This window comes from Drosophila innubila (assembly GCF_004354385.1).
Source record: "Drosophila innubila isolate TH190305 chromosome 3L unlocalized genomic scaffold, UK_Dinn_1.0 0_D_3L, whole genome shotgun sequence".
In the NCBI taxonomy this organism is placed as follows: Eukaryota; Metazoa; Arthropoda; class Insecta; order Diptera; family Drosophilidae; genus Drosophila; species Drosophila innubila.
The window spans coordinates 22,548,277-22,575,885 of record NW_022995376.1 but is presented as its reverse complement, the minus strand read 5'-3'; the positions used below and the strand labels follow the sequence as shown (position 1 = coordinate 22,575,885).

General features: G+C 37.0%; 4 protein-coding genes across 7 annotated transcripts; 3 read left to right on the top strand and 1 right to left on the bottom strand.

Moving 5' to 3' along the window:
- The first annotated feature begins 155 nt into the window (after positions 1-155).
- LOC117786304 (calcium-binding mitochondrial carrier protein SCaMC-3) lies at positions 156-14,089 on the top strand. 3 transcript variants are annotated; one of them, XM_034624487.1, is made up of 9 exons: positions 156-357; positions 2,062-2,823; positions 3,613-3,739; positions 3,803-3,890; positions 3,957-4,068; positions 10,863-10,931; positions 11,068-11,226; positions 11,818-12,391; positions 12,452-14,089. In XM_034624487.1, the coding sequence occupies exons 2-9, from the start codon at positions 2,287-2,289 to the stop codon at positions 12,685-12,687; spliced, it is 1,902 nt and encodes a 633-aa protein (XP_034480378.1). In that variant the 5' UTR covers positions 156-357; positions 2,062-2,286; the 3' UTR covers positions 12,688-14,089. The 3 variants fall into 3 exon arrangements, with proteins under 3 accessions (XP_034480378.1, XP_034480379.1, XP_034480380.1); XM_034624488.1 differs by lacking the exon at positions 10,863-10,931; XM_034624489.1 differs by lacking the exons at positions 156-357; positions 2,062-2,823; positions 3,613-3,739; ... (1 more) ...; positions 3,957-4,068; positions 10,863-10,931 and adding an exon at positions 7,521-8,112.
- Positions 14,090-14,911: 822 nt separating this feature from the next.
- Positions 14,912-18,199, top strand: LOC117787223 (SET and MYND domain-containing protein 4). The gene is made up of 4 exons (XM_034625691.1): positions 14,912-15,626; positions 15,681-16,026; positions 16,493-17,251; positions 17,797-18,199. The coding sequence occupies exons 1-4, from the start codon at positions 15,053-15,055 to the stop codon at positions 18,104-18,106; spliced, it is 1,989 nt and encodes a 662-aa protein (XP_034481582.1). The 5' UTR covers positions 14,912-15,052; the 3' UTR covers positions 18,107-18,199.
- A 633-nt stretch (positions 18,200-18,832) lies between these two features.
- LOC117788302 (RNA polymerase II-associated protein 1) lies at positions 18,833-24,669 on the top strand. Its single transcript, XM_034627031.1, has 14 exons — positions 18,833-19,040; positions 19,104-19,414; positions 19,474-19,720; positions 19,776-20,187; positions 20,252-20,734; positions 20,797-20,960; positions 21,020-21,177; positions 21,241-21,326; positions 22,171-22,405; positions 22,845-23,002; positions 23,067-23,604; positions 23,666-23,804; positions 23,863-24,275; positions 24,334-24,669. The coding sequence occupies exons 1-14, from the start codon at positions 18,914-18,916 to the stop codon at positions 24,505-24,507; spliced, it is 3,645 nt and encodes a 1,214-aa protein (XP_034482922.1). The 5' UTR covers positions 18,833-18,913; the 3' UTR covers positions 24,508-24,669.
- LOC117788303 (general odorant-binding protein 69a) lies at positions 21,137-22,080 on the bottom strand. Of its 2 annotated transcripts, none has more exons than XM_034627032.1 (5): positions 21,945-22,080; positions 21,808-21,886; positions 21,660-21,751; positions 21,500-21,602; positions 21,137-21,438 (listed from the first exon to the last, which is right to left on the bottom strand). In XM_034627032.1, the coding sequence occupies exons 1-5, from the start codon at positions 22,014-22,016 to the stop codon at positions 21,338-21,340; spliced, it is 447 nt and encodes a 148-aa protein (XP_034482923.1). In that variant the 5' UTR covers positions 22,017-22,080; the 3' UTR covers positions 21,137-21,337. The 2 variants fall into 2 exon arrangements, with proteins under 2 accessions (XP_034482923.1, XP_034482924.1); XM_034627033.1 differs by having other exon boundaries at positions 21,808-21,880.
- Positions 24,670-27,609: the final 2,940 nt, after the last annotated feature.

The following is a 27,609-nucleotide window of genomic DNA, read 5'->3' as shown; positions in this document are numbered from 1 at the left end:
GCTATTGCATTTTGCAATTTGCATTACCTGAAATTTAAACTCGATATGGGGAAGAAAGGTATCGTATTACATATCGTGTATCATATTGCTAATTACGGTTTGAGAATATCGATATATCGATAAGAAAGTATAAGCATTTTTGTCATATTTTCTCTTTTCTTTCATTCTTTTTCGTTTGAACAAACAGAACGGACGCGTTTTATCGTTTTATCGTTTTTGTAGCATACGAGTTGGCAGAGCGCACAGTTTATCCCAAGTGAATTCCGCTGATAGTGTTCTCTATAAAATTTAAAAGTTAATAATATATATATATAAAGAAGTGTCTAAGGACAACCAAAATAAAAGGGAGTTTCGACAGTATGTAGCGCCACGCGTTTCACTTTGATTTTTCGTATTTCTTTGGTATCCATTCGTATTTGTTTCAGCGTGCATGTGTGAGTGTGTGTGTGTGCATGAAAAAAGCGTTTCGCTGAAATTGAATTTTGCCAATTTGGCAAAAATCACAAGAAATTTACGTGAAACTTGAGCCACTGCAAAGTGAAACTAAGCAGATGCCAATCGTTAAAAGCATAATGAACTATTAAAACAGCAAACATTTGTTTAAAGAAAGTTCCAGCATCGTCCTGACTGCTCCCACCTTCACCCCCGCCACAGCACTCTTCCATGACACATGTATTGGTTTCGTGTGCGTGCGTGTGTGTGTGTTTGCAGTGGGAGTTGTTAATTTTCAAGGCTTCTGTTTCTTCCGGGAAAACGCAGCGAAAAAAAAATCAATGATTCAATAGCAATTGCGACTGCCCAGCTGGCAGCCACAAGAAAAGATTACAAATGCAAAAAAATAAAAAAAGAAAAATTAGAGAAAGTGCCCACAAATGACTTCATTTCCATGACATCAAAACTGGTTGCGGTCTTCGCAGCTGATTCGTATCCGACGCCTTGTGGGAATTATTGCACTGAAAACTGTGTGGATTTACTGATGAGCAAGCTGTAGGATTGTATAACGAAAAAAAAAAACACTTTTGCTATCAAGATAAATTAAAATGCCATGCAGAAATGAGCAGTGAACTGTTCAAATGCTGAAAACATGGCTGACTGCCTCCCACTGTATAGATAGTGCTTTCCATTAAGAAGTCCTAATGGGTCGTGTCGTCTGTTTTTGAACCCAGCGAATGAAGCGTGAATGAAATGAATGAATTGTTGCTCATTTAAATAATTTTTCTTTTATAGATATTTAAACAATGCCATTTTGATTATCTCTAGTGTATATATTAGGGTGCATCGATTTTTTAATAAAAAAAGTAACCTGAATTCGAAATTATTGGTCAATTCTTAGATGCTTTCACCAATAAACCATTGTTCAAAAATCAATTTCTTTAGTCCTTGCATGGACAAAAATAATGTTTTAAGGAAAATTGTTCCTTTGGTTCTATGAAACTTAAAAAGTCCTGGTCCTAGCAAGACTTTTGATACCAATCTCGTCAGGATCGGACTTAAAACACTAAAGATAGGCTAAAAACAAAATGTTAACAATTTCAAGTCAAAAAGTGGGGACTAGGAATTGTTTTTAGAACTATGATTTTGCTGGGAAAACATCTTAGAATTGACCGTAGATTACGAACTTGGGTTACCATCTTTCATTTTTGTTGACCCATATAAATCGATGCACCCTAGTGTATATATAGTTCGTAAAGTAATTGTCCTGACAAAATAAAAATATTCACATAGTTTTTTATTTATTGTTTGTTTTTTATTTGATAACATGATCGTATTTAAAAAAACTTTATTTGTCAAAACAACTAATTGACAAATTCATAAATATGTTTGATTTTAAAAAGTAGCTAAATCCATTGGATCGTTTTTTTTATTATTATTTTTTTAAATTGTTTGTTTTTAAATTGTATAAAGAGTCAACAGTAACCATAATGAAAATAAGAAAGAATTAAAAAAAAGTATATGTGCATTTTTAATGTTGTCAAAACAATTACCTAAATAGCTGTATGTATGTAAACCTTTAGGATAATGTGAATAAATAGCGAAAATTGAATATTTCTTTATTTATAGACCTTTTGCAAAACGAAGCGACGCGACGCAACATTCAGTTTCAGTTGAGAGGCAAAAATCAAAATGTGCCAGCCATAAAACAGAACGAACCGACGAAGCATCAACGATTGCTGGGGCACATCTGGGTACCTCAACTTGCAACAGCAACAATACAAGCACTCAATTTTATTTAAACGACTGCAAGAGCAAGTAATACTTGATACAACGTTAAGACGAGTCTGGAGAATGGTTAAAAAGCAAGTCGGTTTTGAAAACAACGCGTCCTTAGTAGTAAGTCAGCAGGTTGAGCAGCTTAAGCAGCAGCAGCAACAACTGAAGGAACAACAACAGCAGCAGCAGCAACAACAACCAAAACCACATCTCGAGCAAGAGCAACGCATTGACATCGACTTGACGCCGGAACAAGATCAGGGTTTTAATTACGCACAGCAGGCAAATGCTATTTATGCACCAGCATTGAAGTCACCAGCAACTCAAAGCTATGAGAAAGTCCTGCCACATAAGTTGCATCAGCAACATGCTTTACTCGCCACAACACCCTACAATCTCAACATTGTGCCGCCGCAGCAGAGCAGCGTCTCTGTCGCCGTCGCCGTCTCAAGCGTGCCGCTTTCCATCATGCCGACTGAGATACCGGCCGAGGATGAGGAGAGGCTCGAGAAGATCTTCAATCAGCTGGACCGCGATGGCGATGGAAAAATCGATATACACGATCTATCGGCGGCATTGCACGATTTTGGACTCTCGAGCGTCTACGCGGTGGTAAGTTGCCATTGCTGTCATTTAAGCTATTTAGTGGCTAAATTTCGCAATTTTGTTATTGCGAAATCAAAAAAATTTATAGAATAAGCTTGGGGTCTAGTTAATTTTTAAGGTGAAATCACTGATGACTTCAATATATATTAAAATCAGTACTACAAAAAAAGTACATTTTAATAAGGAAAATATTGACCAGATATGACTGTACTAAGAAAAACAAGACAAATTTTTTCTTGTTTATGAAAATTACAATTTATAGATTTGTAATTTTTATATTTATTTAAATAAATTTTGACTCTTAAAAAAATAAAGCTGTGGTTTATAGTGGTTTTGATAATGAAGAAATAGTTTATTTTTGTAAAAGATAAGAACAATATGTTATTTATTTATTAACCTTTGCATATAATGGATTCTTTTTTGGTCACTTTTAAAAACTTTAACTATTTATAGCTAAACTTTCAAAGTTTAGTCCCCAAAATGCTGGGAACATTATGTAGATGTTAATTTATTTCCTTATCTTAGGAATTATATGTCAGACTAATTTGCAAATGTTTTTGTTGTGCAAATATGTGATCTTTTGCACGTGCCATTGTCTATTTCATTTACAATAGCATATTATGTATTTACATAGATATATCGATCTTGCTTATGCAATGAATTAATTTCCGCTAACAAGTCATAAGTTGGCAGACATTTTTGGGGACAAGGCCTCGCAAAGCTGTTGCCAAAAAGGGCGGTCAGTCAAGCATATAAATATAATGATTTTACCCATTACTCTTTCACTTGCAACAGAAATTTATGCAGCAGTCGGACAAGGATCAAAGCGGTAACGTAGGATTCGCCGAGTTTCTTCATTATGTGCGTGAGCATGAAAAGAATTTGTGCCTGCAATTCTCGCATCTGGACAAGAATCGGGATGGTAAGTTGTCCATAATATACATATATATTAACACATTTATTTACAAACTATCTTGACTTGCAGGAAAAGTGGACTTGGAGGAACTAATATCGGCTTTTAAGGATCTGGGCCTGGACGTGGACCTCGATGAAGCTAGAAAACTGCTCAGCAGGTGACTTAAATAGTTTTCCAACTTGTGAACAGTTAAAAATTGAATCACTCTTTTATATATTGTTAGAATGGACAAGGATGGCAGCCTCAATATAAGCTTTAATGAATGGCGCGACTTTATGCTGCTCGCTCCGTCGACGGACATTCATGATCTAATCAAATTTTGGCGGCACTCTACTGTAAGTCGAGGAGCAAGTGTTCCCATTAGTTTGTATGGAATTGTTTGTAATTTAATAGATTTATATATAACGCTTTTATGGCCAGAAGTTTGCACAGACGTTTGCCTTTGTTTAGATTGTAAACAGAGCCTGTGCAAACTTGCTAACTGTTTCAGTTACAGCCAAACAATAACTGCAATTTGTACTCTGTTGCGTTCCTTTGTCTAGACTAACATAGTTGTTTATTTTTGTTAATATCGTATTGCATTTGAAACTAATTGTTACACCTTTCTAACCTCCCTGCCCATAAACAAACATTTATTTACCAATATTATTATACTTGACATACTTTCGTACTATAATGCTTAAAATGTAGTTCCTGCAAACACACAATTCCTGACTAACTGAGGATGATTTGAAGGTACATATCAAAGTCAAAGTTAACCTATTACAATAACCATTAATACTCGTAGTCGTTTCTAGTCAACTGCTAAGTAGGGTAATGCTCATCTCATTTCTCTTTTGCTCCTCTTGCACAATTGTGCCGAATGACACTCGCTCACTCACACACATGCATTAGTCAAGTCACGGGGTATCCCAATTCCAAGCAAGCAATGGCCCAATGCACTTAAGAGAGTAAAAAGCTTTACTCAAAGCTTTACTGCTCCACACGTTCTCTTTTGAGAATGCTCTCTTTCGCTCTCGCCAACCTGTTGACTAACGTAAGCTGATCGCTTTATTTCATCACACATTTAGTTGAAAATTGCGACTAGCACAGTCTAGGATGATATTTTATTGTACGCTTATCAGGCTTTTTAGCTATCTAATGATGCGTTGGCATTTGTTGCTGCTGCTGCCATATCAATTTGGGGGACTGACACTTTCATTCATTTATCGGCTTTGTTGTCTGTGAATAATCATTTTGTTTACACTTTTGTTTGTCGTTGTTCTCAGTTCATTCATTTCAATTAATTCGAATTTTGCATATTATGGTAATGTTATGGCACATCATAATATAACAGTTGCTCCCAAGTGATAGTTTCAAATATGCCGGCTAGCTTACTGCAGTTTTTTTGGATTCGTAAGACATTGATTATTCATTAGCTTAACCGGTTCACACTGTCTGCGAAAATGTAAAAGATACAATACCAGTCAGATAATAGAACTATTATATACCTGTCTGGCAGCCGAATATTCGTTTTGTTTCTCGTTGCTACGCAGCCTTTTTTCTTTGTTCCTCATTGGACTAATGAAATATCAAACCCGAATTTTAGTTGTCTTGACATTAAGCATTAGAAAAGCCTGAGTATTAATTAAATTAAGCAGAAGGCTCACATTTGGTAGAATGAATTAGAATTTGCCATAATTAAATTGTTATTTTTGGGCTTAGATATTTTGATGGAATGTCATTAAGGTCTATGGTACAGCTTATTTGCTGAAAATGTAATTGCAAACAACACTAAATAACAAATTTTAAGAACAAAATATTTTCTTGAAAAAATAAATATTTACTAAATTCTATAATCACGTACGAAACAAAGAACCTCTAAGTCTGCCAGTGGGGAAAGCTATTCAAATGGGGGTTTACCGAAACATTCGTATTGCTCTCTTTTTTTTGTATTTTTAATTTTTAAATATTCCAGTACCTGTTTGTAAAATTAGCTTTTGTTTCCCAGTGTAATTGGGCGCTGATAAAGTATTTTTGTTGTTCGTTGATGTGCAAAATGTTTACGCTAAAAATCATTTGTCATTGTCAATAATCATAGGACAACGATGTTTATTAAAGTCAAGTATCCCATAATTCCTGTCTAGAAAATACTTAATTGTAGCATTCCACAATTTTGTATAATTTGAAGACATTTTGCAATTTTGGCTACAGTTTTGATGACATTTTTAAACTACTATAATTAGTTCAGGTAGGTAGCCCTAAGGGTTATACACTTAGTGTAAAAAACCCACAATTTAGCTATTTTTGTATACTGATTTTTTTATGATTAAGCTGCTCTTTAGACTGTTAGTGGTTAACATTTCTCGTCTATCCATTAAAATTTAAATGAATGACTTGATTTTCTTAACATTACTTTAAAACTAGAGTTTAGATGTGTTAAAGTTTCATTTACTTTCTTCTTATTACACATTCTTTGAAAAGCCCTTCACCTTTACATTGACCGTTATCATTATATCTTTAAAAAATGAAATTAATATCAATTGTTCCCTGCTGTTTCCCCATTAATTCAATCTATTAAAGGCATTTTCAGTGACATGCAGCTCGTATTTCTTGTTTATTGATTTCTCGGATACTTTCTGTTGTAATTGTTGTGTCCACTTCCTCCACAAATAACATAAAAATACCAATTGTATTTCAATGTACGATATTAAATGGTGTCGTAAATTAATTAAAACCTCCTGAGTGATTGCAAGCAGTCGAGAAGTTGACTAAAACATTTCCAAGTCATAATAAATGGGTGTGTCAACGTTTTTTATACTTTCCTGGAACTTTCCACCTGATCTATAATCTATGAATTTTGCTTGTTTTTATATTTAATTGCTATTTCCAAGCTGTATTACATAGTACATGTACTGATAACTAATATATTATTGGCTTGTGTACTTTATACCCCGTAGACAGATGCTAAAGGGTATGCTCTGCGTCAGAGATAATCTGCGATGACATAATGAAAGTCTCTTTGGACTTTTGCAAAACATTTTGCAAGGTAACATTCTGACGTTAAATTGCAATCTGTAAAATTTCCATAGCGACAGATAAATGGCAGGCGCGCTTAAATAAAGTTGTAAACATTAGATCCATAACGACGCAGTAGTTGGAGCGTCAGTCTAGTCATACGCCCGTCATGTGGTTATCAACAAAGCCTTCCCCACTTTTCCCAATTGAGGGGAGGTGTGCCCTTCAAAAAGTGCGAAATCGGTGTGAACTGGTTTAACTTGCGAAAAATTGAGTCTGTGATAAAGAAAAGAAAACGAGTAATAAATAGGCAATAGCTTAATACTACTACATGGCCAGACTGTCTGGTTTATTGAATGAAGATATCGTAAATTCAATATTGGGTTTTTTCACCCCCTTTCCAGTCAAATACAATACACATTCCTGCATAAACCACATCTCAGCTTGTGTTTGTCTGCATGCAAGCATCTAATTGACATTATTCGTCGTGCTTTTCTTACTATTCGATGGCTGGACGGGCAGTGGGTGGGAGCAGGGCGGCGTGTTGATTTGCCACCAAATTGTGGAGGCCAAACAAAGAGGAGGGACGCGAGAGCGCGAGTGAGAGAGGGCGGGGAGGGAGAGAGCCACGCGCCAGCTGTTTTGATAAACGAGCAAACGGAACGACAATTTGTACTTTGCAGCGTCTATCGCAGTTGCTCGCAGCGTTGACGTTGACGTTGACGACGACGGCTTCGACGGCGGCAGCGGCAGCGGCGGTGACGTGAGCGCAACGACAGCAATGATCGTTGTTGCTCTTGCTCTCAGTCTTGTGGCAGCTGGCTCACGCGTAGGTTGTGCGCGCGTTAAAAAGCTTCAATCCGCTCCCTGTAGCATTATTATATAATCTTACTGAAGCGAAGAGACGGCTTTGCATTTTTTCGTTGCAACTGTTAACGCGATTTTTGATCAAGTAACGCGTTCTGTGTGCGAATCAAGCAAATGTCAAATACCGCTATATACTCAAATCGTAATTCATAATTAAAAAATTACCAAGAGACTGAGACTGAGTATTTTGTAACAGTGAAAGTTTGCAATTATTTGAAGCGCGGACTGCAACAAAATAGTGAAAGCTTTAAATTAAAAATACATAAATACCCACATTTGGTATACACACGTGCCGCACTTGTAAAAGCGGATATCGGAAATCGGAAATAATACATAACTCTGTGACTTAACACCTCCGTTGGGGTGTTTAAATAATTGTGTTGGCCTAAAAAATGTTGCGGAACGGCACTTACCAATATAATTTACCAGTCGATTACCATAATATACAACAAATGGCAGTCGCTGGCGACATGATGGAGGATTTCGTGGTCATATTCCGTGACATGATGGGACGGGTAGGTGCTCTCAATACTAGATGTTATTTCCCAATGATAAGCGCTAATACTTGGAAAAGTTACCCATGCTTGATGTTTTTCCCCCATCCAGTTGCTGGAATTTGATTACTGGAAGTGATTGCTGAGTCACTAATAAAGCGACTATTGCCCACTTCAATCTTATCGCTTCCAATAAATATTCAGTTGCCATTGTTTAAAGCAGTCTGCCAATTGCAGCTAAAAATACACCAGAAATTGCTAGCGTTGCACATTCCACACTCCACGTTCCACATACGCTCCCTCTCTCCTATCACTGCACTTGTGTGCTGTACGTGTTGTAGCATCTGTCAATGCTTTGATTTGACTCGACTTGACTTCGGCTCGACTTGCCTTTCGCTCTTCGTTGTGTAGTACAATGGGGCGCATGGCAACAGCAACAGCGTGTTTAAAAATTGCCAAGTGCTGATATGGAACCGGTCGATCCCCCCTCCACCGTCCCATAACAGTCGACCTCCCTATTGCCCTAGTCTTCGTCTTAGTCTGTGTCTTCGTTTGTGTCTTCGTCTTTGTCGATCGCTAATTCGTGACGACGACATACTTTACCACACATGCACACACTCACACTCTTGTACTCCCAGCTGATTTGGCGCTCACACACTCTTTGTCTTTAACACTCTCTCTCTCTCTGTCCCTCTCTCTCTCTCTCTCTTTGGCAAGTTGGCGCCTTGCGGGGTTTCAGTTTGCTCTGTTGCTAGGCGCTCTGCGACGTCATTATGCTTTGCTCTTGACAAACTTTATCCATGTACTGCGCTGAGTCATGTGTCTGAAGGGGCGCGCCTATACTCCCTTTCCCTTTTACACCCCCACATTTGAAATGTGCTGTGGTGACGACAAATGCGTAAACAATTGTTTATAAACTTGTTGATCTTAATGTTGCTTACATTGTTTTTCATATCGATGATGCTTGTTTAAGTGAATTGCTAATTCGCCTCCTTAACTGTTTGCGTCATTGGGTCAGACTGCTGACTGGATGATCGGTGATCCACAAATGATCTTGTGAGTCAACTGATTAACTTATTTATCTGATGACGTTCCAAACTGCCTTCTTGTCCCCCTCTTGGCCCAGTTTACCTTCATGCCTTTGCATTGATTACTTAACCTTAAGGCCCACTTCAGTTACGGCCTTGGCTTCGGGTTTCCAAAGCCCGTCTTACTACTGGCCTTATTGTTGAAGTTGTAAGCCAAGTTTTGTATGTGTATGTGCGTTTATGTGTATGTGTGCTTACTGATTGTTATTGCCTTTATGCATTCCACAATCGCTAGCGATAAAAATGCGAGAGCTTTATAAATAGACCCAATTCATAGAAAAAAATAACATATTTTTTGTTTTTGCTTGTCTTGTCATGTGCTCGCTTCCGTTGGCCAAGAGCTGAATAAATACGAATGCGAATACGATTGTGTGTATTCACATAAATATTTGGCAAATGAAAAATCCGCAAGTCAATGCCCATTGAGATGAGACTGCAGCCAATGTCAGTGCCAAATAAATACTTTTATTTAATTAGCAATAACAAAAAGAAATAATTAAAATATTGAATTTACATACATTTTCGTTTGACATAAATTTGCAAGTGTTTCAACAAAAGGAAATTAAATTAGAATGCATTAATTCTATAGTATTGGAGACAGCAGGCAAGAAATTCTTTTATTTAATTAACATCAACAAAATAATTGAAATATAGAATTTACATACATCATGGCAAGTGCTTAAATAAAAGGAAATTAAATTAAAATATACATTAGTTCTATAGTCTTTGAGAATGCAGTGCCAAATAAATACTTTTATTTAATCAACAACAACAAAATAATTGAAATATACACTTTTGTTTATCATACATTTGCAAATGCTTAAATATAAAACATTGATAGTATAGTACAATATATTTAGCTAGTTGAATACTTGTACTTTGCTTTTTGTGCTTGCATTAACTTTTATATGTTGTTGGCTTTTTATTATAATTAATTGCACGCTCGCTGACTTCAATAATAATTGGTGGCTGAGAGAGGCAAATGAACTTTACAAATTATATTAAATTGTCTGTGTTTGCTTTACCTTAAAATCGCATTGTTAATTTACTTAAGTAGTTGAATATTCAAGCTGAAGGTTTCCCGATTTCTTTCTCTTCTCTTCTGGAGTAGGAATTTGCGAATCTATAAAATGTTTTTAAAGATCACAAGACGACTGCCTCGCGCCGTTTGTTTATCACCTTCAGACAGCATTGACGTTCAACTTGTTGTGGCTTATCAACTGCCTCATTGCGTCTTATCAACATAGGGATGTTTGAATCCGCTTGTGAAATGAAACAGCCAACAGCGAACGACGAACAACTCAAACAGCCCTCGAGTTCAAAGTGCACTAAACAGAATTGCCAAATTACGCAATTTGCAAATGGAAGGAGGCACGTCTGGGATAAATAGAAAATCACGCAAATAAAAATTAGTTGTATTATATATACAGACTCGCAAGTGTACATATACATTATATAAAACTTTGCGAGTATTTTGCCTCAACAGTTTTGTTCTTATTTTAGAACACACAACAACTAGAGAAAACACACGTAGCAAGTAGTTTCCGCATTGCTTTTTTTTGGCTTTCACACTGATAGAGAGGGTGACAGAGAGGGGAGATAGAGAGCGCTTAATTTGATTACATTGTGTTGCAATAGGACTTCAATTGGATGATCACAACTAATGCAATACCCTTACCACAGGCAGGCGTTCAAAGCTGGCTAATCTCAGTGATGTGGCTCTCACTCAAAAATGCAAGCAATAAGGATGTGGTCTGAATATAGTTTATTTTATATTATTTTATTTTATTTAGCCATATTCATTATCTTCCATTTAGCATAGTAGTTAGCTAGTTATTAAGAGTACATGTATTTTTTATTAACCTCTGCTTGTCTTGATCCTTTGCAGTACCTCGACATTGGCGAGGATATGAATGTACCTGATGACTTCACGCAAAAGGAAATGCAGACGGGTCTCTGGTGGCGACACCTGGTGGCCGGTGGCATCGCTGGTGCCGTGTCTCGAACTTGCACAGCTCCGCTGGACAGAGTTAAAGTATTTCTGCAGGTAAGCACATTATTTATTTATTGAACGACATATACAATCAATTCAGAAAAAAGTTTAAAAATTGGACATGAGATTTTATAAATAACAGGAATTATCAATATATTGTACATTATATATATTGTTAATTCTTGTTTAGGTGTTTAATTGCAATAATAAATCTTATTTTAATAGTAGATCGTTAATTTTCCTTTGAAACTATTTAATTTCTCCCAAAGCCAAAGGTGGATTCAAAAATTTATTTAACTTAAATTTATACAATTAAAATCATTGGACCACCTAAACAAGGCAATTTAATTTTCTTAATAAAACTAAAAATTTTGTTAGTTTGCGCAACTATCTTCGATGTGCAAATAAGCGAGTTATGCTGTTAAACTATTTTTTAAAATTAAAGAATAAATTACTCAAAAAATTTAAGAATTGCCAAGCTTAAACTAAAACGCTTTAAATGAGATTTTAAAGTAATTGAAATAGAGAATACTCTCTAAAGTCTGTTAAAACTCGCAAAGAATACTTAAAAAAGTTTTGCTTAGTAATTTTAAAATTAATTAAATTAAGCAATTATATTAATCCAACCTTTCTTCGCCTTGACAGGTGCAAACGTGCAGAATGGGAATCTCAGAGTGCATGCAAATCCTGCTGAAGGAGGGTGGCTCTCGCAGCATGTGGCGTGGCAATGGCATCAACGTGCTGAAGATTGCCCCCGAGACGGCGCTTAAGTTTGCCGCCTACGAGCAAATGAAGCGACTGATACGTGGCAACGACACGACGCGGCAAATGACAATTGCGGAACGCTTCTATGCGGGTGCAGCGGCAGGCGGAATTTCCCAGACGATCATATATCCCATGGAAGTATTAAAGACAAGGCTGGCACTAAGGAAGACGGGCCAATACGCGGGCATTGCCGATGCGGCGGCAAAGATTTATAAACACGAAGGCGCACGCAGCTTCTATCGGGGCTATGTGCCCAATATACTAGGAATCTTGCCCTATGCCGGCATCGATTTAGCTGTATACGAAACCCTCAAACGTCGCTACATTGCCAGCCACGACAACAACGAGCAGCCCAGTTTCCTGGTGCTTCTCGCCTGTGGCAGCACATCGAGCGCCTTGGGACAGCTGTGCTCCTATCCATTGGCCCTGGTGCGAACTCGGCTACAGGCACAGGGTAAGTTTGCCACCTCATTTCATTGTAATTCAGTCACTAATTGATTAATTATCGTTGTAGCCGCCGAGACAATTGGTAGTCAAACGCGCAAAACACAGATTCCAATGAAGAGCAGCGATGCACACAGCGGGGAGGAGACCATGATGGGACTGTTCCGCAAGATAGTGCGGCAAGAGGGATTCACAGGACTGTATCGTGGGATTACGCCCAATTTCCTGAAGGTGCTACCCGCCGTATCCATCAGTTACGTTGTCTACGAATATTCAAGTAGAGCGCTGGGCATCAAAATGTCGTGATTTGCTTACTACTCAATCCGATTTGCCGTCTGCAGTGCGGATGGGAATTTCTCTTGTGTTGTGTTGTGGCGATGGTGCGATGTGTCGGTGGTGCGGTGGCAATTGCACCATTTTGTATAGTACTAGTGGAGAGGTGTATGGTGGTTGTGGCATGCCCCACGGCACCCGCCCCCTCAGACATACGCTCTCTCGCCCTTTGGTGCAACATCTCTTTGGAAGACAAACGACGATGACTAAGCTGCTGCTTTCCTTAAGGTGTAGATCAAGTCTCTTCCATGCTCTTGGTGTATATTTCTTTATAATTTCTAGTTAAATTAGTTTGGTTACTTTCTAAAAAAAAATACAAATTAAGTGATACTACGGCTAATTTATTTATAAATATGCAAAATATGATGTTATACATAATTAGGCATGTGTGTGTGTGGTTGTGGTATGTGAGAGATGCAACCCGCAAGTTTCTTAACTTATCCTACAAGCCGTTGTAACTTTAAGTGCTTATTTATTTACGAAAAAAAAAAACATGTGTAGGCAACCAGTCCGTAACAATTGTTTAGACTTATTGCTGCTATATTATACCAAAAACAGATGTAAAACGAAATCAGAAAAACAAATACTGCAGCTGCTTAAGTGAAACGAAACTTTTTAGTTTAACTGCAAGCATTCGTTATGTTGTTAACAAATGAAACGAGGCAACTGATAACAAAATAAACTAAAATCTAAACATTGTGAAAGGGGAGGGAATAAGAAATCAAACGAATAAATACTTAGGAGCGTTTTAAGCTTGTAAACAAAAAGACATAATTTAAAACTACTTGTATTTGTTTAGCATAAAGTTACAAGAAATAACTTAACATTTGAAATGTGATGATAATAGTTAATAATATAAAATACATCTACACATATGCATAAAAACACACACACACACCCACACCCATACATACATAAAATACCAACCTATGCGCTTCTAAACACAGTCGCGGTTTTGTTCGACGGCGAGGCTGAAACTTTTTTGTAGCATTTTATTTGTTTAGTTAAGGTGACATTTGTTCTTAGATTGTATTGCAAGTGAAGCCAACGAGATTAATTGTGACTAAAGCTAACGGATAACAAAATTATATTATTTATTTTATATATCAAACTGAATACAACATCTGTAGTTTAACTGAAAAACCAATGTGTAAATTCTGATTCTGGGAATTATAATTATTAATTATCATTATTATTATGTATGTCACTTACACTTAATTAGCCAATTGAATTTTTTTGTACATTTTTAGTGAAAATAGAACTACAAACTATTGTGAATTCTCTTAACTATTTACTTACGCATTTTTTGTAAACTGGAAGCTGAAAAGTGGAACAACAAATTCAGTTGGATAAATACAAAATTAACACTCATCCATTGAAAACAAAGACAAAATCAACGCATAATAATAAATTCAAACTTTAAACTACAATGACTACTTTTTTGTCTATCAATCGAGCAATCAATTAATTATTTAATTGGTATTTCTGCAGAACGAAACGTGTTAAACATGCTTAATTCTAGTCATAGAAAAAGAAGAAACGTTAAGCTACAAATATCCAAATTAAATGAGCTGTGAGTTATGCTCAATTTGTTTTTTATTTTTCAGAACTATACCCTATACTCCCTATACTCGTAACATGTATGATGTCTAAACAAAAAGTCTTTTCCAAGTAGTTGCAAATCAAATTTAATGTTATTTAAATATATGCCAGTCTACAATTAAATACTTATATTTAAAGAATATACTCCATTAAATTAATATTGTATGAAGGAATTCAACACGATAACTATTTAATATACGAATCTAAGTATAACTGCATATATGTATGTGATGCAGACAGATATACAGACATATATATTGTTATATTTTTGTACGTTTAGCTAATTTTTAAATAAATTATTTAATGTGATTTATATGCCCTACTCAAGTTCAACATATAAACGACTTAACTTAATAAATGCAAAGCATACTTCCTATGTGTACAAGTATTTCCATTTAACATTTTCCAACCTTTTTTTGGCTCACACGGCGTATGCGCAACTTCGATTTCTTTAAGCATTGCACTTGAGCGAACCCTGGCGGCGAACTGGCTAAACTACAGAAAGATTTCGATGCGATATGAAAATAAACTAAGAACTTTTCAGACACTATATTATTTTAAACGTGGCGATACAAGTGATCGGTTGGTTCTATTTTTGGAGGGCAATCGCCCGCCAGCTGTTTCCTATACTCAGAACGGAAAAACGGAAAACGTAGACGAGATTTTCATCGTTTTCACATTGCAACAGTCAAATCATATTGCATTTTACATAATTCTCGACGTGTTTTTGGATGAAATGGAGTACGATACAAACTATCATCAGGTGTGCTCGACCCGTACTGTGCAGTCGGATAAGAAGGGTTTCTTCAACGAGTTCTATTTGGATGTGAAAGATGCATGTGGCGACAAGTGGCTGCAAAACTATTTCGGCAAACTAAAATCAAATGAGGCTCGTATTCTGTCCATATTCAGTGATCGCGAGGTCTGTGATCCCGTGCTTGGCGTCCTGGAGCATGTGCAGCCGGTGTACAAGCAGAAAGATGTGCTTCTCTCGTCACAACGTCGTGCACAGGCTGATAAGTTTTATCTGATGAGTGTCAGCTCCGAGTTGCCGGAGGAAAGCAAAGAGTTGCTGCAACAGTCGTTGGGGCATGCCAATCTGGCTGTGATGCGGGCACCAGCTCCACATTTGGATACAGCCATCGATAATGGTCTCACTCTGGCCATGGCTTATCGTTCCCGTGCTGCAATTCTGATTGCAATGGGCGAGGGGGAGGCGGCCTTGAACGATCTCAAGTTGGCCACCAACTTTGGATTGGAGTCGAAGGAGAGCGTGGATTACTACTGCAAGATGGCCAAGGCGTATGCAGGTTTGAATTGTTATCTTCTTCCTTTAAATATGTCTACAATTTCTGTATTTTTAGTAATGGGCGAGGCTGCACGCGCTGAAATCTCTTTAAAGATTGCTGAGAAGTTGGCTGGCGTTGATTCCAAGGTAGTTGCAGCCTGTCGCAAGGAAATTGCTGCTTTGAACCCTGGCAAACGAGAGAAACCCAAGGAAGCGTTGGCTCCGACACTAACACACGGCGAGAATCCTGCACTTAGTGGGGCTGCCAATGTGGTGAAGCTGGTGGACACCAAGGAGAAGGGCAGATTCGTAGTTGCCAATGAGGGTTTAAAGACTGGCGATGTGGTGCTCTGCGAGAATCCCGTTGCAGCTTGTCTGCTTCCCAGTTTCTTTGGCACCAATTGTCATCATTGCTTCAAGCGGTAAGTTCCAAAGCATTAATATTACATATTAATAAGCCTTGGAATAAGTAGTACCAATAAAATCTCACTTCACTGAAATTTAAAACAAAAGTGCTAATAACATTGGCATTTTATAATCGTTAAAAAAAGTTATAATTAAAATTTTAACCAAAATTACTATTTTTCTTTCGGCATTAAATAATTATTATGATTTTAATATTTCATTACTTTTAATTTAATTTCAATAATCAATATTTTATAACTTTCATTACTTTTAAAATTCAATTATTATAAAAAAATAATATTTCAATAATTAAGATTTTATAACTTTCAATACATTTTAGTTTCAATTATAATAAAAAAAAGTATTTTATTAGAACCACATTTTTCAATTTATTAAATTTTAATTAGCACTAATTTTGCAATACAAATGCATTAAAAATAACTGTAATTATAGAATTTCCGATTAATCTTAAAATGTTCTTAGGCTACGCACTCCGGTTGCCTGTCTAAATTGTTCGGGCATCGCCTTCTGCTCCGCCCAGTGCATGGGAGAGGCCTGTGAGTCTTATCATCGCTTCGAGTGTCAGTTTATGGACTTGTTTATTGGCTCCGGAATGTCGATACTCTGCTTTATAGCGTTGCGCGTCTTTACACAGGCAGCCAGCTTGGAGGATGGTCTAGCAACAGCGAATCTGCTGTTTGAGCACTTGTGCTCCCATCAGGATGTGCGTCAGGCGGATGACTATCTACAACGTGCTCTAATGGCTGGTTTTCTCATGAGAGTGCTACAGAAGGCACAATACTTTGGACGCCGGAAGACCGAAGGCGTCAATCCCACCGCTGTGGAGCTGCAGGTGGCCACAGCATTGCTGGGATTACTCCAAGTTTTGCAGTACAATGCACACGAAATCTATCATACTCTGGTCACGGATGAGCATTGCTTCGAGGGATGCAAGGTGATTTATTTGGGCGCTGGATTGTATGGCACCGGTTCCTACTTCAATCACGAGTGCTGGCCAAGTGTAGCTGGCTATTATGTGGGTAAAAAGTTGGTCCTAACAGCCACAAAGCCGCATCGACCCAACGAGGTAGTTGCTGTTAATTATGGACCCATATTCACCAAGACGAATCTCAAGGAGCGCCAAAGATCGTTACGTGGTCGCTACGCCTTCAGTTGCAATTGTATGACCTGTCAGGAGAATTGGCCATTGTTGCAGAAGATCGACAAGCAGGTCCGATTCTGGTAAGTAAATTAAATTAATGGCGGTTAATAATGATTATTTTGTTTATTTGTTCATTTAATTGAAGAATCATTCTCTTATAGTAACTTTAAGCGATCGTTAAATATACTACTATTATTTCTTAAGGACAATCTATAAAATTTGTCATGATCTTGAAATTTACAATTTTCATTATTTTACTTACGACACAATTATTAACTTTGAGTTATACTCTAAAGCTTAAACAATAATCATTATTTTATGAGATTTTTTTTGGTTATATTATTGTTATTATTAATCATTATTTTATGAGTTTTTTCTTGGTTATAAATAATGATTATTGATTATTAAAACTTAAACAATTATCATTAATTTATGAGTTTTTTTTGCTTATAAATAATGATTTTTGTTTCAGTTTTGAAGAATAACTCAAAGTTAATCAATATTTCGTAAGTAAAATAATAAATACTAAAAATAATGATAATGATGTAATTTTTATTAAAAAAAACGTGTAATAATTACAGCCCTAAATGAAGTTTCATAATGTTTGACATTTGTTTATTTTAAGGTGCACCTCGGCCAATTGTGTGAATCTGCTTAAATTTCCCAAAGATTTGGCCAAGGATGTGCGCTGTCCTCGTTGCCGCAAGAACATTTCATTGAAAGAAAGTGTCGCCAGACTTATAAAGATTGAGGAGTTATATCGGGAGGCTGCCGAAGCAATGCAAGCCCAAAAGACTAGTGAGGCCATTGAGCTCTTCAAGGAAGGAATCGATGCATTTTTCCAAATCGCAGCACTTCCACACAAGGACACTCTAATTGCCCAGCAAGCGTTGCTCAAGTGTTTGGCCGACACGGGAACCACATTTAAAAAGTAACCTGATTTATAGCTGATTTTGTATTGAATGTTTTAAGGAAATTAAATATGTCTATGCGAATAACCAAAAAAATAACAGTTTTAAATAGAACCAGGGCTGACAAATTATTTTCAGGCTACCCAGGTTGGCACACCAAGCAAACTGCATCCAGGTCTCAGCGAAATGTAGATTTTTACCTGAATTATATGCAAACATATTAAACTTGTCAAATAATACCTTCAAAATTAACTTAACCGAATTCTGATAAAAAGATTATCTATGATCATTAATATGTTTGTTTGCTTTTTCATACAATTTGAATTCGCGTCATTTTACGCAGATAAAAATATATCGAAAACCATCGAAGGGCTACCCTAATAGCTCCGCGATAGTGCTAATTGATCAATAGTGCCATCGATAGAGCAGTCTATCGACTCTCTCTACTTCAAGACAGCTATTTTTTCGATTAAAGTTGGCAGCACTGATGCCAACGATTATTGCGATAGATACATTTTTTTTATGTTCTGCACCTAATTTAAATTTTTTAGTTTTTCTGTTTGGCAAAATGTAAGAAATTTGATGAAAATTTATATATTAAATTTAAAGAATTTAAAAATTTATACAAAAAAAAGAGAAAGTTAAAAAAAATTCCGCTATTAAATAAAATTTTTTTTCCGAAATTAACCTATTTTTTTTGATTCAAATCGAGCCAGATCCGAAACTTGTATCGGATGGGCAACCCTCGGTTTAAGGGACTTCTACAGCGAACTTCGCTGTGTTTTATTATTGTTTGTTATTGTTTGTTTATGCAGAAATAAGGGGCGAACAATGTTTAAGAAACTCAAGCCTGGAGAGAGCGAGGATGATGTTCTGCGTATGGCTGCAGAGTTTAATGCAGAGCGACAGAAAAACCCGAATTTTCAACCGGCAGCCACAGTTGTGCGTGTGGAAAAACGTGAGTTTTACAAGTTGTTTATGTTTGTACGAAATTAATGAACTGTTTTGATTTTGTGTAAAGCTGTTGGAAAATCATTGTTTGCTCAAAAGCGGGAGTTAAGCAAACTTAATAGCAAAGCAAGTTTAAGTAATGCCAACACAAAATTAGAGGAAGCACCTTTACAGTTACCGGCAAAAAAGGTTGTCGATGAAAACAATGCCAAAATTTTAACAAGCAAAAAAGTTTTGCTTGATGAAATACATGAGAATATGTTGGGTGACGTTCGGGGAACAAAAGTAAATCCTAATCTGATGGATAATGTGCTAGGAGAAATTGTGGAAAGAAAGGAAGCCGAGCTACGACCTGCAATAGAATATCAGCAGCAAAATCAGGTGAGGTTTAATAAATAAATCAATTAAATTGTATAGATTAAACTAATTAGATTTTAAAGTCCAACAGCAACAAAACAAAAAGTATATTTGCTCAAAAATTCAATGCAAAACACCAAACTGTAAATACAAGCGGTTCTTCAAAGCATATACAAAACAATCAAAAAGCTGATATGGCTTCGGAACGCAGCCGTATTGTTCAAGATCCAAACCATACAAAGGAAATTCACGCAGAAAATATGAGTTTACTGAATCAAATGCGGGAGGAGGATATATTGGCAGAACGCGAAAAATTGTTAAGTTCGTTAGGTAAGTTATTTATTTAATTATTTCCATTGTATACTTTTAAACCCTTGCTCTACAGATCCATCTTTGATTAACCTTTTAACCCGGAGACAAGAAACGCAAAAGAATCTGCCAAAAACTATCCAAATGCCACAAAGCAAAGAGTCACAGCAACTGCCAGCAGTTGATGGCATAAATCTATCAGAGGATAATCCAGCACTGGAGCTACTTCAGCAAAGTGATGAGGGAAATTGGTTAAATTTTAATTTAATTGAAGAGCACAAATTGGCCTGGATGAGGGATATTCCTGCAAAGGTGGCACAGCTTAAACCTGGACATCAATTCAATGCACGCTTCGATTGGAAGGGAGTATTATTGCCACATACAATTGAGGATCTACCGCAAAAGGTCGATGAGCGCGAGTTGTATTTGCACGGCGAGGAGCCCGATCGACCTGGATATACGCTGCAGGAGATCTTTCGTCTGGCGCGGTTGGTGTGACATTTCTACGACTTTCTTATGTTTCTATAATTGATTTAAAATTTACATTTCAAGCTCAACAGTTTTACAGCAGCGTATTTCAGCATTTGGATCAATTGCTGGCATTCTTAGCATCTATAATCAGGGCTTCTATGATCAGGTGCTAACCTTGCCGGTTTCCAAAATATTCTTTCTGTTGCGCTTTGGCCTGGACGATAATACGCCTGCTCAATTGGAAGTTGTGAGCAGAGCTTTAGCCAGATTGTTCTACAACGAAACGGATGAAGTTCTGCTTGATCATATCTGTGAGAATGCCTACTGCCATTGGCAACCAACGCTGCAAGTGCTGATTGATAACGAAGAGTCTGGCGATCCCACATCCTTTGCCTTCCTACAACGTTATATGAAACTGTTGCGCACTAATTCGAATGCTATAAATGCCGATGTTGATGAGGATCAAAAGGAACAGGACAGTCGCCTTTCAATGGATGACTTTCAGCTGGCTGAAACAGATTTGATGAGTTGCCTGCTACGTACTAATATATTGCAGCGCATCTGGTAAGCATAGTTTAGGTCCAATATTTATTTATTAATTTCAATGTACTTTCTATCTATTGTAGTTTTATACTGCGCTCAGTGCGTCCTGAAAACAGTACAGTGGAGTCCTGTTTAAAGCTGCTCATTCGCATCGCTCGCACAAATGTTGACTCTGCCAGGAAATTAGTTCAGGAAAGTCAACTGCTAAATGTGATATTGATGAATTTTATGCCTAAAATATCTTCAGGTAGTAAGCGCATGCTTAACAACTAGTTAGATCATAACATACTTTTATGTTTATTTTAGGAGCTACACAGTCAACATTCTATGGTCATCCTCAGTATCTGTGCCTTAAATTAATACGTGTCCTGATCTGTCAGCACTTGGACATCGCCAAGCAATTGACCAATGATACATTAATCGAAAGTTTGAAAGGCTTTTTATTTTATCGTGATGACATTAAGGTAGCTGATTGTCTTCAAATTTATAAATAATGTTTATTTTAAGGGTTTCATTTGAATTTGCAGGGTAAATTGATACGCGTTCAGATCGAGTCGCTGCGTATTGTACGCTGTCTGCTGATACTTGGAATTCTGGATCGTGAATTGTTTAAGTAAGTTCGCACTAACCGAGTAAATCATCTACAGCCGACTTTATAAAGGGTCCTTCCACATCTATGTAACATTTAACAGATTGAAACGCAGTATCACATCCATCAATGCCCTCTGTGAAGTCAAAAACAAAATCAAAAACAATAATTAATCAGACTACAAGTGTTCTATTTACTTATTGTGCCACATGTTTCGATCATGTTTTTAATCGTAGGATGCGTCTCCTCAGGCAAGACATCCAATAATGCGTCCATGTGCATGACGTGCTCGCTATCAATCTGTGCGAATTGTAAGGAATATGAATATGTATAAGAACTATATAATATTTCACATACCAGACCAAACATTTCAAACATGCAGTGAAGGAAGCATTTAAAGGCTGGATCGTTTGGCAAAGTTAATCCCTTGTGTGCCGCAACGATTGTTTCTGCAAGTAGGAATATCCATTAATATAAGCTCTGATTTCAAAGGAGAGCTGCTCACCTTCAACGACGCCAGTTTGATTCATACAGCGCACATGAACTTTTTTCACCTGTTTCTTAACCACTTCGGGAACCTGAAACTATTCACCAGTTTATAGAACTTTATAAAATTCTCACAAAACAAAACGAAAAACTTACAGCATGTTGTGGTTCTATGAGAAAGTATAAAACGAACATCGCTAAGGCAAGGCCTAAGGACTTGGAGCACATTTTTAGAACAGAATTTTTAGTGCTGATAAATCGAACTGCAAAGCAGATGTTGTTGCGCCTCCAACTGAGCCTAGAACACAAAGAAATTGACTTTTATAGCTGATCAATTTGACATTTATACTTTAATAATACATGTATTATTTTATTGTCACAGGCAATTTGTACCTGCACTAAGGCAGATGCTGGATTGGCATTATAATCATTGCGTTTTCGATGTGGGCGGTCCGGCGCTTATTCGCCAGCACGCAGCTGCCTTGCTGGTTGCCATTGTGGCCAGCGGCGAGAGCGACGTTTGTGATGTTGAGGCACAGAAGTTGTTGATGGAGCCATTGCATAACTGCTGCTGCAGTTGGATGCACAAAGCCACACGTGGCGATGGCCTTAAGGATGTGAGTATATTATTGAAATTGTCTGAAACAGGCAATTAAACCGAAACAAATATCGGTACCAGTTTCGGTTCCGGTACGTCTCAAAGCAACTATTTCGGTTTTTTCCTTTCGATTTCGGTATCAGTACCGGTACGTAACGGTACAACAATTAAATAAATTCAAAAACAAAATTAGATGTTATAAAACAAAAATATATTAACAGATTTATACATATGTACGTATTTTATAGAGACAAACCTAACTTAAACTTTAAGTTATTTTTTAATAAAAAATATATGATATACACATGAAAGTACTCGAAAAATAAAATGTTTTTTCGGTTACGATTCCGGTTCTGTTTTTCAAAACAAAAGGTTAAATTCGGTTAACAGTTCCGGTACCGTTTCTGATATTATTCGCTGGTATAAACAATTTATTTTCATACATTTGTCTCTTGCAGTACGCACAATTGACTCTTTTGAGTGCCGTGCTCTATGCTGTACGTTGGTTTGCCGGTTTTGGTTATCTGGGAACGTCATCTTTTCGTCAGTTCCTGCTTAATATTCTGCCACAGTATGTGTCCTCTACAGGCTTTATTGGTTGCGTGCAGCAGTTGTCGTAAGTACACAGACTCGTTGTTGCAATTAAGTTGCTTTAATTACTAACTCTTAATATTCCACAGCCGCGGGTCTATAATTTTGAGAAGCTTTGGGGATCGTCGCAATGTGCATGCACCGTTGCCAAATGTGGGCGCTGTATTGATGCACGACTGTGGTCCACAGTTGGTTGTCAGCGATTTATATCCGGTACAGTTGTTGAGTAACCTCTGGGCATTTCTGGTGGAGCCACTAGAGGATGGCCACGATCTTCTGCTCAAAGCTCTAATGAAACCTTCTGTGCTGGAGCCCTTGAGCGATTACCTTAAGCAGTTGAGCCTGCAGCTAAATCGATTTCTGGCCAGCAACTTTTTTGCACGTAGCGAATTGAAGTTTGTCCATCAACTACTCATCACCGACGGGATTGAAACCTATTTATCCAACACGCAGTTGCTGCAGTTGGTTTACAATTATCTGTGCTGTTTGCCGTCGGCTCAGGCCAGGCAAATTAAGAGTATTTTTGAAAAATACATCTTTAGTGGAAAGTACGTTCAGTTAGATGAAGTATCCTTGGAGCTGCTACAAACAACTTGCCTGGAAATTATCTACACACAATTTATAGCAGTAAGTTTACTGCTTGTCTAGAAGGGATCGAAATTAATAATTATTAAAATGTATGTTACAGGACAACAAGGAACCCAGCTTGACACTTTCTTACACTCAAGCACCAGTTTTACCCGCCGACTGGCCTTACATTCAGCTGCGTCATATACTTAACAACTATTTGCAAAATGTGCAACAGCATCCGGCTGTCATAGTTTCAGGTGAGCATAAAGACAAGTCATTTACAGAGAAACTTAAAAACGCATTTCTTGCCCACAGAGAATCAGGTGGTGCGTATGACCTTGACGTTTGTAGAGCAGCTGGAGCAGCAGGGTCTGCAAATTGTCACTCCCCTTGAAAAACTCATGTACCTGATGATAGCGTTTATGGGTCCCGACAGTCAGTTTCTCGAGCCGGAGCTTCACATGCTACTCATTGGCCAACTGAACAATTTCTACGCTCAGAACGCAACACATCATTTCGACTTTGAGGCCACGTATGAGGACAAGGCGAATTTTGAGCCACTTTACTACTTGTTTGTTAATCACTTTGAGGCTGCCAGCTACGGAGATGAGCTTTTCAGTTCCCTGGTGCTGCTCCCATTGGCTCAAAAGTACGATAACAAATGGCGGCGACGCATTTGGTCTGAGCACGTTCAGGCACTGCGATTCTTAAACTGCAATGAGAGTTTGGTAGGGTCTTTATACAATTTTGTCAGGGATCTTCTTACAATTTTATTGCTTTTTTCAGCTGATCGGTGGGCTGTCTGCCTATTTAGAACCTTTAGAGGAGGAGCCCTCCCTACTTCAACTTTATGGGGATGCATTGGAGCGTCAACTGGTGCGACCAGGCAGTATTGCTTACAAGATTGCCAGGCATCATTTCAACAACTCGCAGGCAATTCAAAAGACAAAACTATTTTGACAAGGACACCTCCTTGGACATTGAAGATTGTAATTTGTTGTCCTGATTTAATTTGTAATTAATTCGAAATACATGTGTATAACTGAATTTATTTTTCGTCTCGCCAAACGTGGTTAAATTGCTATTCTAGGCCATTTGCACAATAGATTATGCAGAAATCAATTAATATTGTGTCTTAATTTTTTGTTGTACTTTGGTTCGTCGTCGCCTGCGGATTGTTATTCAATTAAATGGCCGAGTGGAGCTCATGCACCAGTCTTATGTAAGAATATATGTGTATGTATGTTGATACATTAAAAATATGTCATTTGTAATTGCATGTGAGTTAACTGCTTCTAGCAGGTTGTGCCTGCCAGTTGCAGAGCATTTCACTATCACCCTCAATTAATTAACATCACTTGACTTATTGACAATCGCCACACAAGAGCCGCTGGCTCTGACTGCTGATAAAATATATGTAATTATAGTGAACGCAATTGAAAGGCCAGTGCTAATTAAATTATACGCTCGCAATACGCCATACGGCTTTTTGTTTTATTTCAGCATGTGTGTGTGTGTGTGTGTGTGTGTGCACACACAACTAAAAAGATGTTTCGCCCACAAACCTACAGTCAAATGTCAAGTCATAAGGTCTTTCGTGTGGCATGTGGCGTATGAGTAATGTGCTTACCGCACAATGCGTTGTGGCAACAACAAATTGCCAGGCGTAAGCATTAAACTTACAGTTATCAGCTTTTGAAATAAATCATAACTAAAGTTTCCTGTTTTCATGAGCATTTAAATAATTTCAGTTTTAAGTAAACTGAAGATTTTATAAGTCCACTGGGATAGCAATATACAATTAGTTCAATGCATATATTGGTCTATTTTTTTTATTGTTAAAATATAAGTCATTTAAAGCTTTTATAAATTTACATTTGTCTTACCTTAATCGCGTTTTAAAATATGTTTGCTTCATGTACATAATGAAATATGTACTTTGCTGCCTAAAATTTCCTCAGGACTTTTTAAAATTATATATTAAATACATTTTTGCTTATACTTTTTGGAGTTTCCTTTCCGGCTTGCAATCATACTCATACTATGTACTCAAGCATGATAGATGTTTTCACATATCTCCTCGCTGTGATATGTAGGCGCATGGTAGGGGCACGTGCACCAGTTGGGTCTTATGCCCAATGATTTGAGTTTTGGATGGATAACATACAAGTACATTGCCATATGGTTGAAGTATGAATATACAATTTGAGTTTGATTTATTGCCAATTTTGTTTTTTTTTTTTTAAACAAAATTTTAAGTAATGGCTTTTTGTCAGGCTGTAAATTTAAGGGGAACAGTTGCCCATAGATATGAGCTAACTTTGTTTTAACTATATTTATAAATTACCTTTAAGTAATTTATTCGTATTTTTTTTTAATTACAAACATCACAAAAAATCCATTGCATTTATTTCAATTTTTATTAATACCAAGTCCACAATCCTTGATTAACTTGTGCAATTCACGACACATAATTTCAAGTATTATAGATAAACACAGACAAATATTTGTATTGACATATTTGTTAAAGGATTATCATGTTTACTATATATGCACATTTTATTGCATATTTATTTGTAGCAAATGCATACTCCCAACTGAAATGGGTACAATTTCTGTTTGTCAATGATATTCAGACAAAAATTTGCATGTGTCAATGTAAAAGTAACTTTCAATATTCGATATTTAGGGCTTCCTCTCTTCTGCTCTCTCTCGCTCCTTCTGAATGTCATACAGGCAAGCTTCACATTTCCAACTTTTTTTTAGTACATTTTTTTAATTACAGTGTGCACGTTAATTATGAATGAGGGGATTAAACAAAAAATATATATATTTTTTTTTGCTTTTGAGTTCAATAATTTTTTAATAATCAATGGAGAGATTAATGGAGATTTTTCTGGCAACAGAAAGGACAGACTGTTTTTTCCCATATTTTGGAAAAATCAAAAATTCAAATAGGAATGAGTATGAAGATATTAAGCCAAAAGAATCTACTGATTTAGTTAAATAAATTTATTTAAAATGCATTTAAGCCTTTAGTTTTCATTTTAAGCATGAATTTATTTTAATTCTAGCAGATTGACATTTTCATAAATTTCTTTTTTTATATTTTGATTTTTAAATGTCACTAATGTGGCTTTCAGGTTGTTGGAGACTTGTAGAATATGTTTGAAATCTTTTATATCTAACTGTAGTTTTATACATACACTGGCAAACTAAATTAGTGATACAGTAAATGCACTTGTGAGTATATGTTCATTAAGTTAATAAAGTACTCTAGGCGGTACATTAAAGAATTCTCAATAAGGGTGTAGGAAACTAACCACCCTAATAGGCAAAGGCAAATAACTGAAGCTCAAAAGAGGCAGAGCCATCGCTGCTGAATTGAGGCATCTGTGTAAGAGCCACACACACACTCACACACACGGAGACGCAAGCAGCGACACATAAAAATGAACATTCACACAAACTCAGAGTTTTATTTTTCGCTCATAACTCCATGTACATATGAACGTTGAGTGGAATTTTAATATTGCCCGCTTCAGCGATTTGTCATCGATCACGTCACAACTTTAAGCGTGAGGGGAAACGCTGCTTTGCATGAGTGTTTGTATTTGTTCACGTATGTGTGTGTGTGTGTGTGTATCTATGTATTCATCGCATTTTAGGTTCGTCGTCGCTTTGCGGGTTCGTCGGGTTCTGTGTCGCTGCTTTTAGTATTTTTCTGCTGATCGCGCGAACTGTTCGTTTCAGTTTCTCTTTGGCTCTCTGCACGTGCGGAACCGTTGGATTGGCTTCTTCGCCTTTGCCATCTCAAGTCAATAGTCGCTTGACCGCGCAGGGTGTGTTGTAGTCGAAGTACAAATTTCCATTTGAAAATTTTTCAAGTGCCAAAGAATACAAAGGAAAATAAAAATATAGAGTTTATTTTCGGTACTGCATAAAAAGTGGATATTTACATATGTTCCAAAAGAATTTAAATACTCGGGCATACTAAGAATTTTCTGCTTGGTGAATCGAGACCCCTTGAGTGTAGATTGTGGCTACAGGTGATCGCTGGAA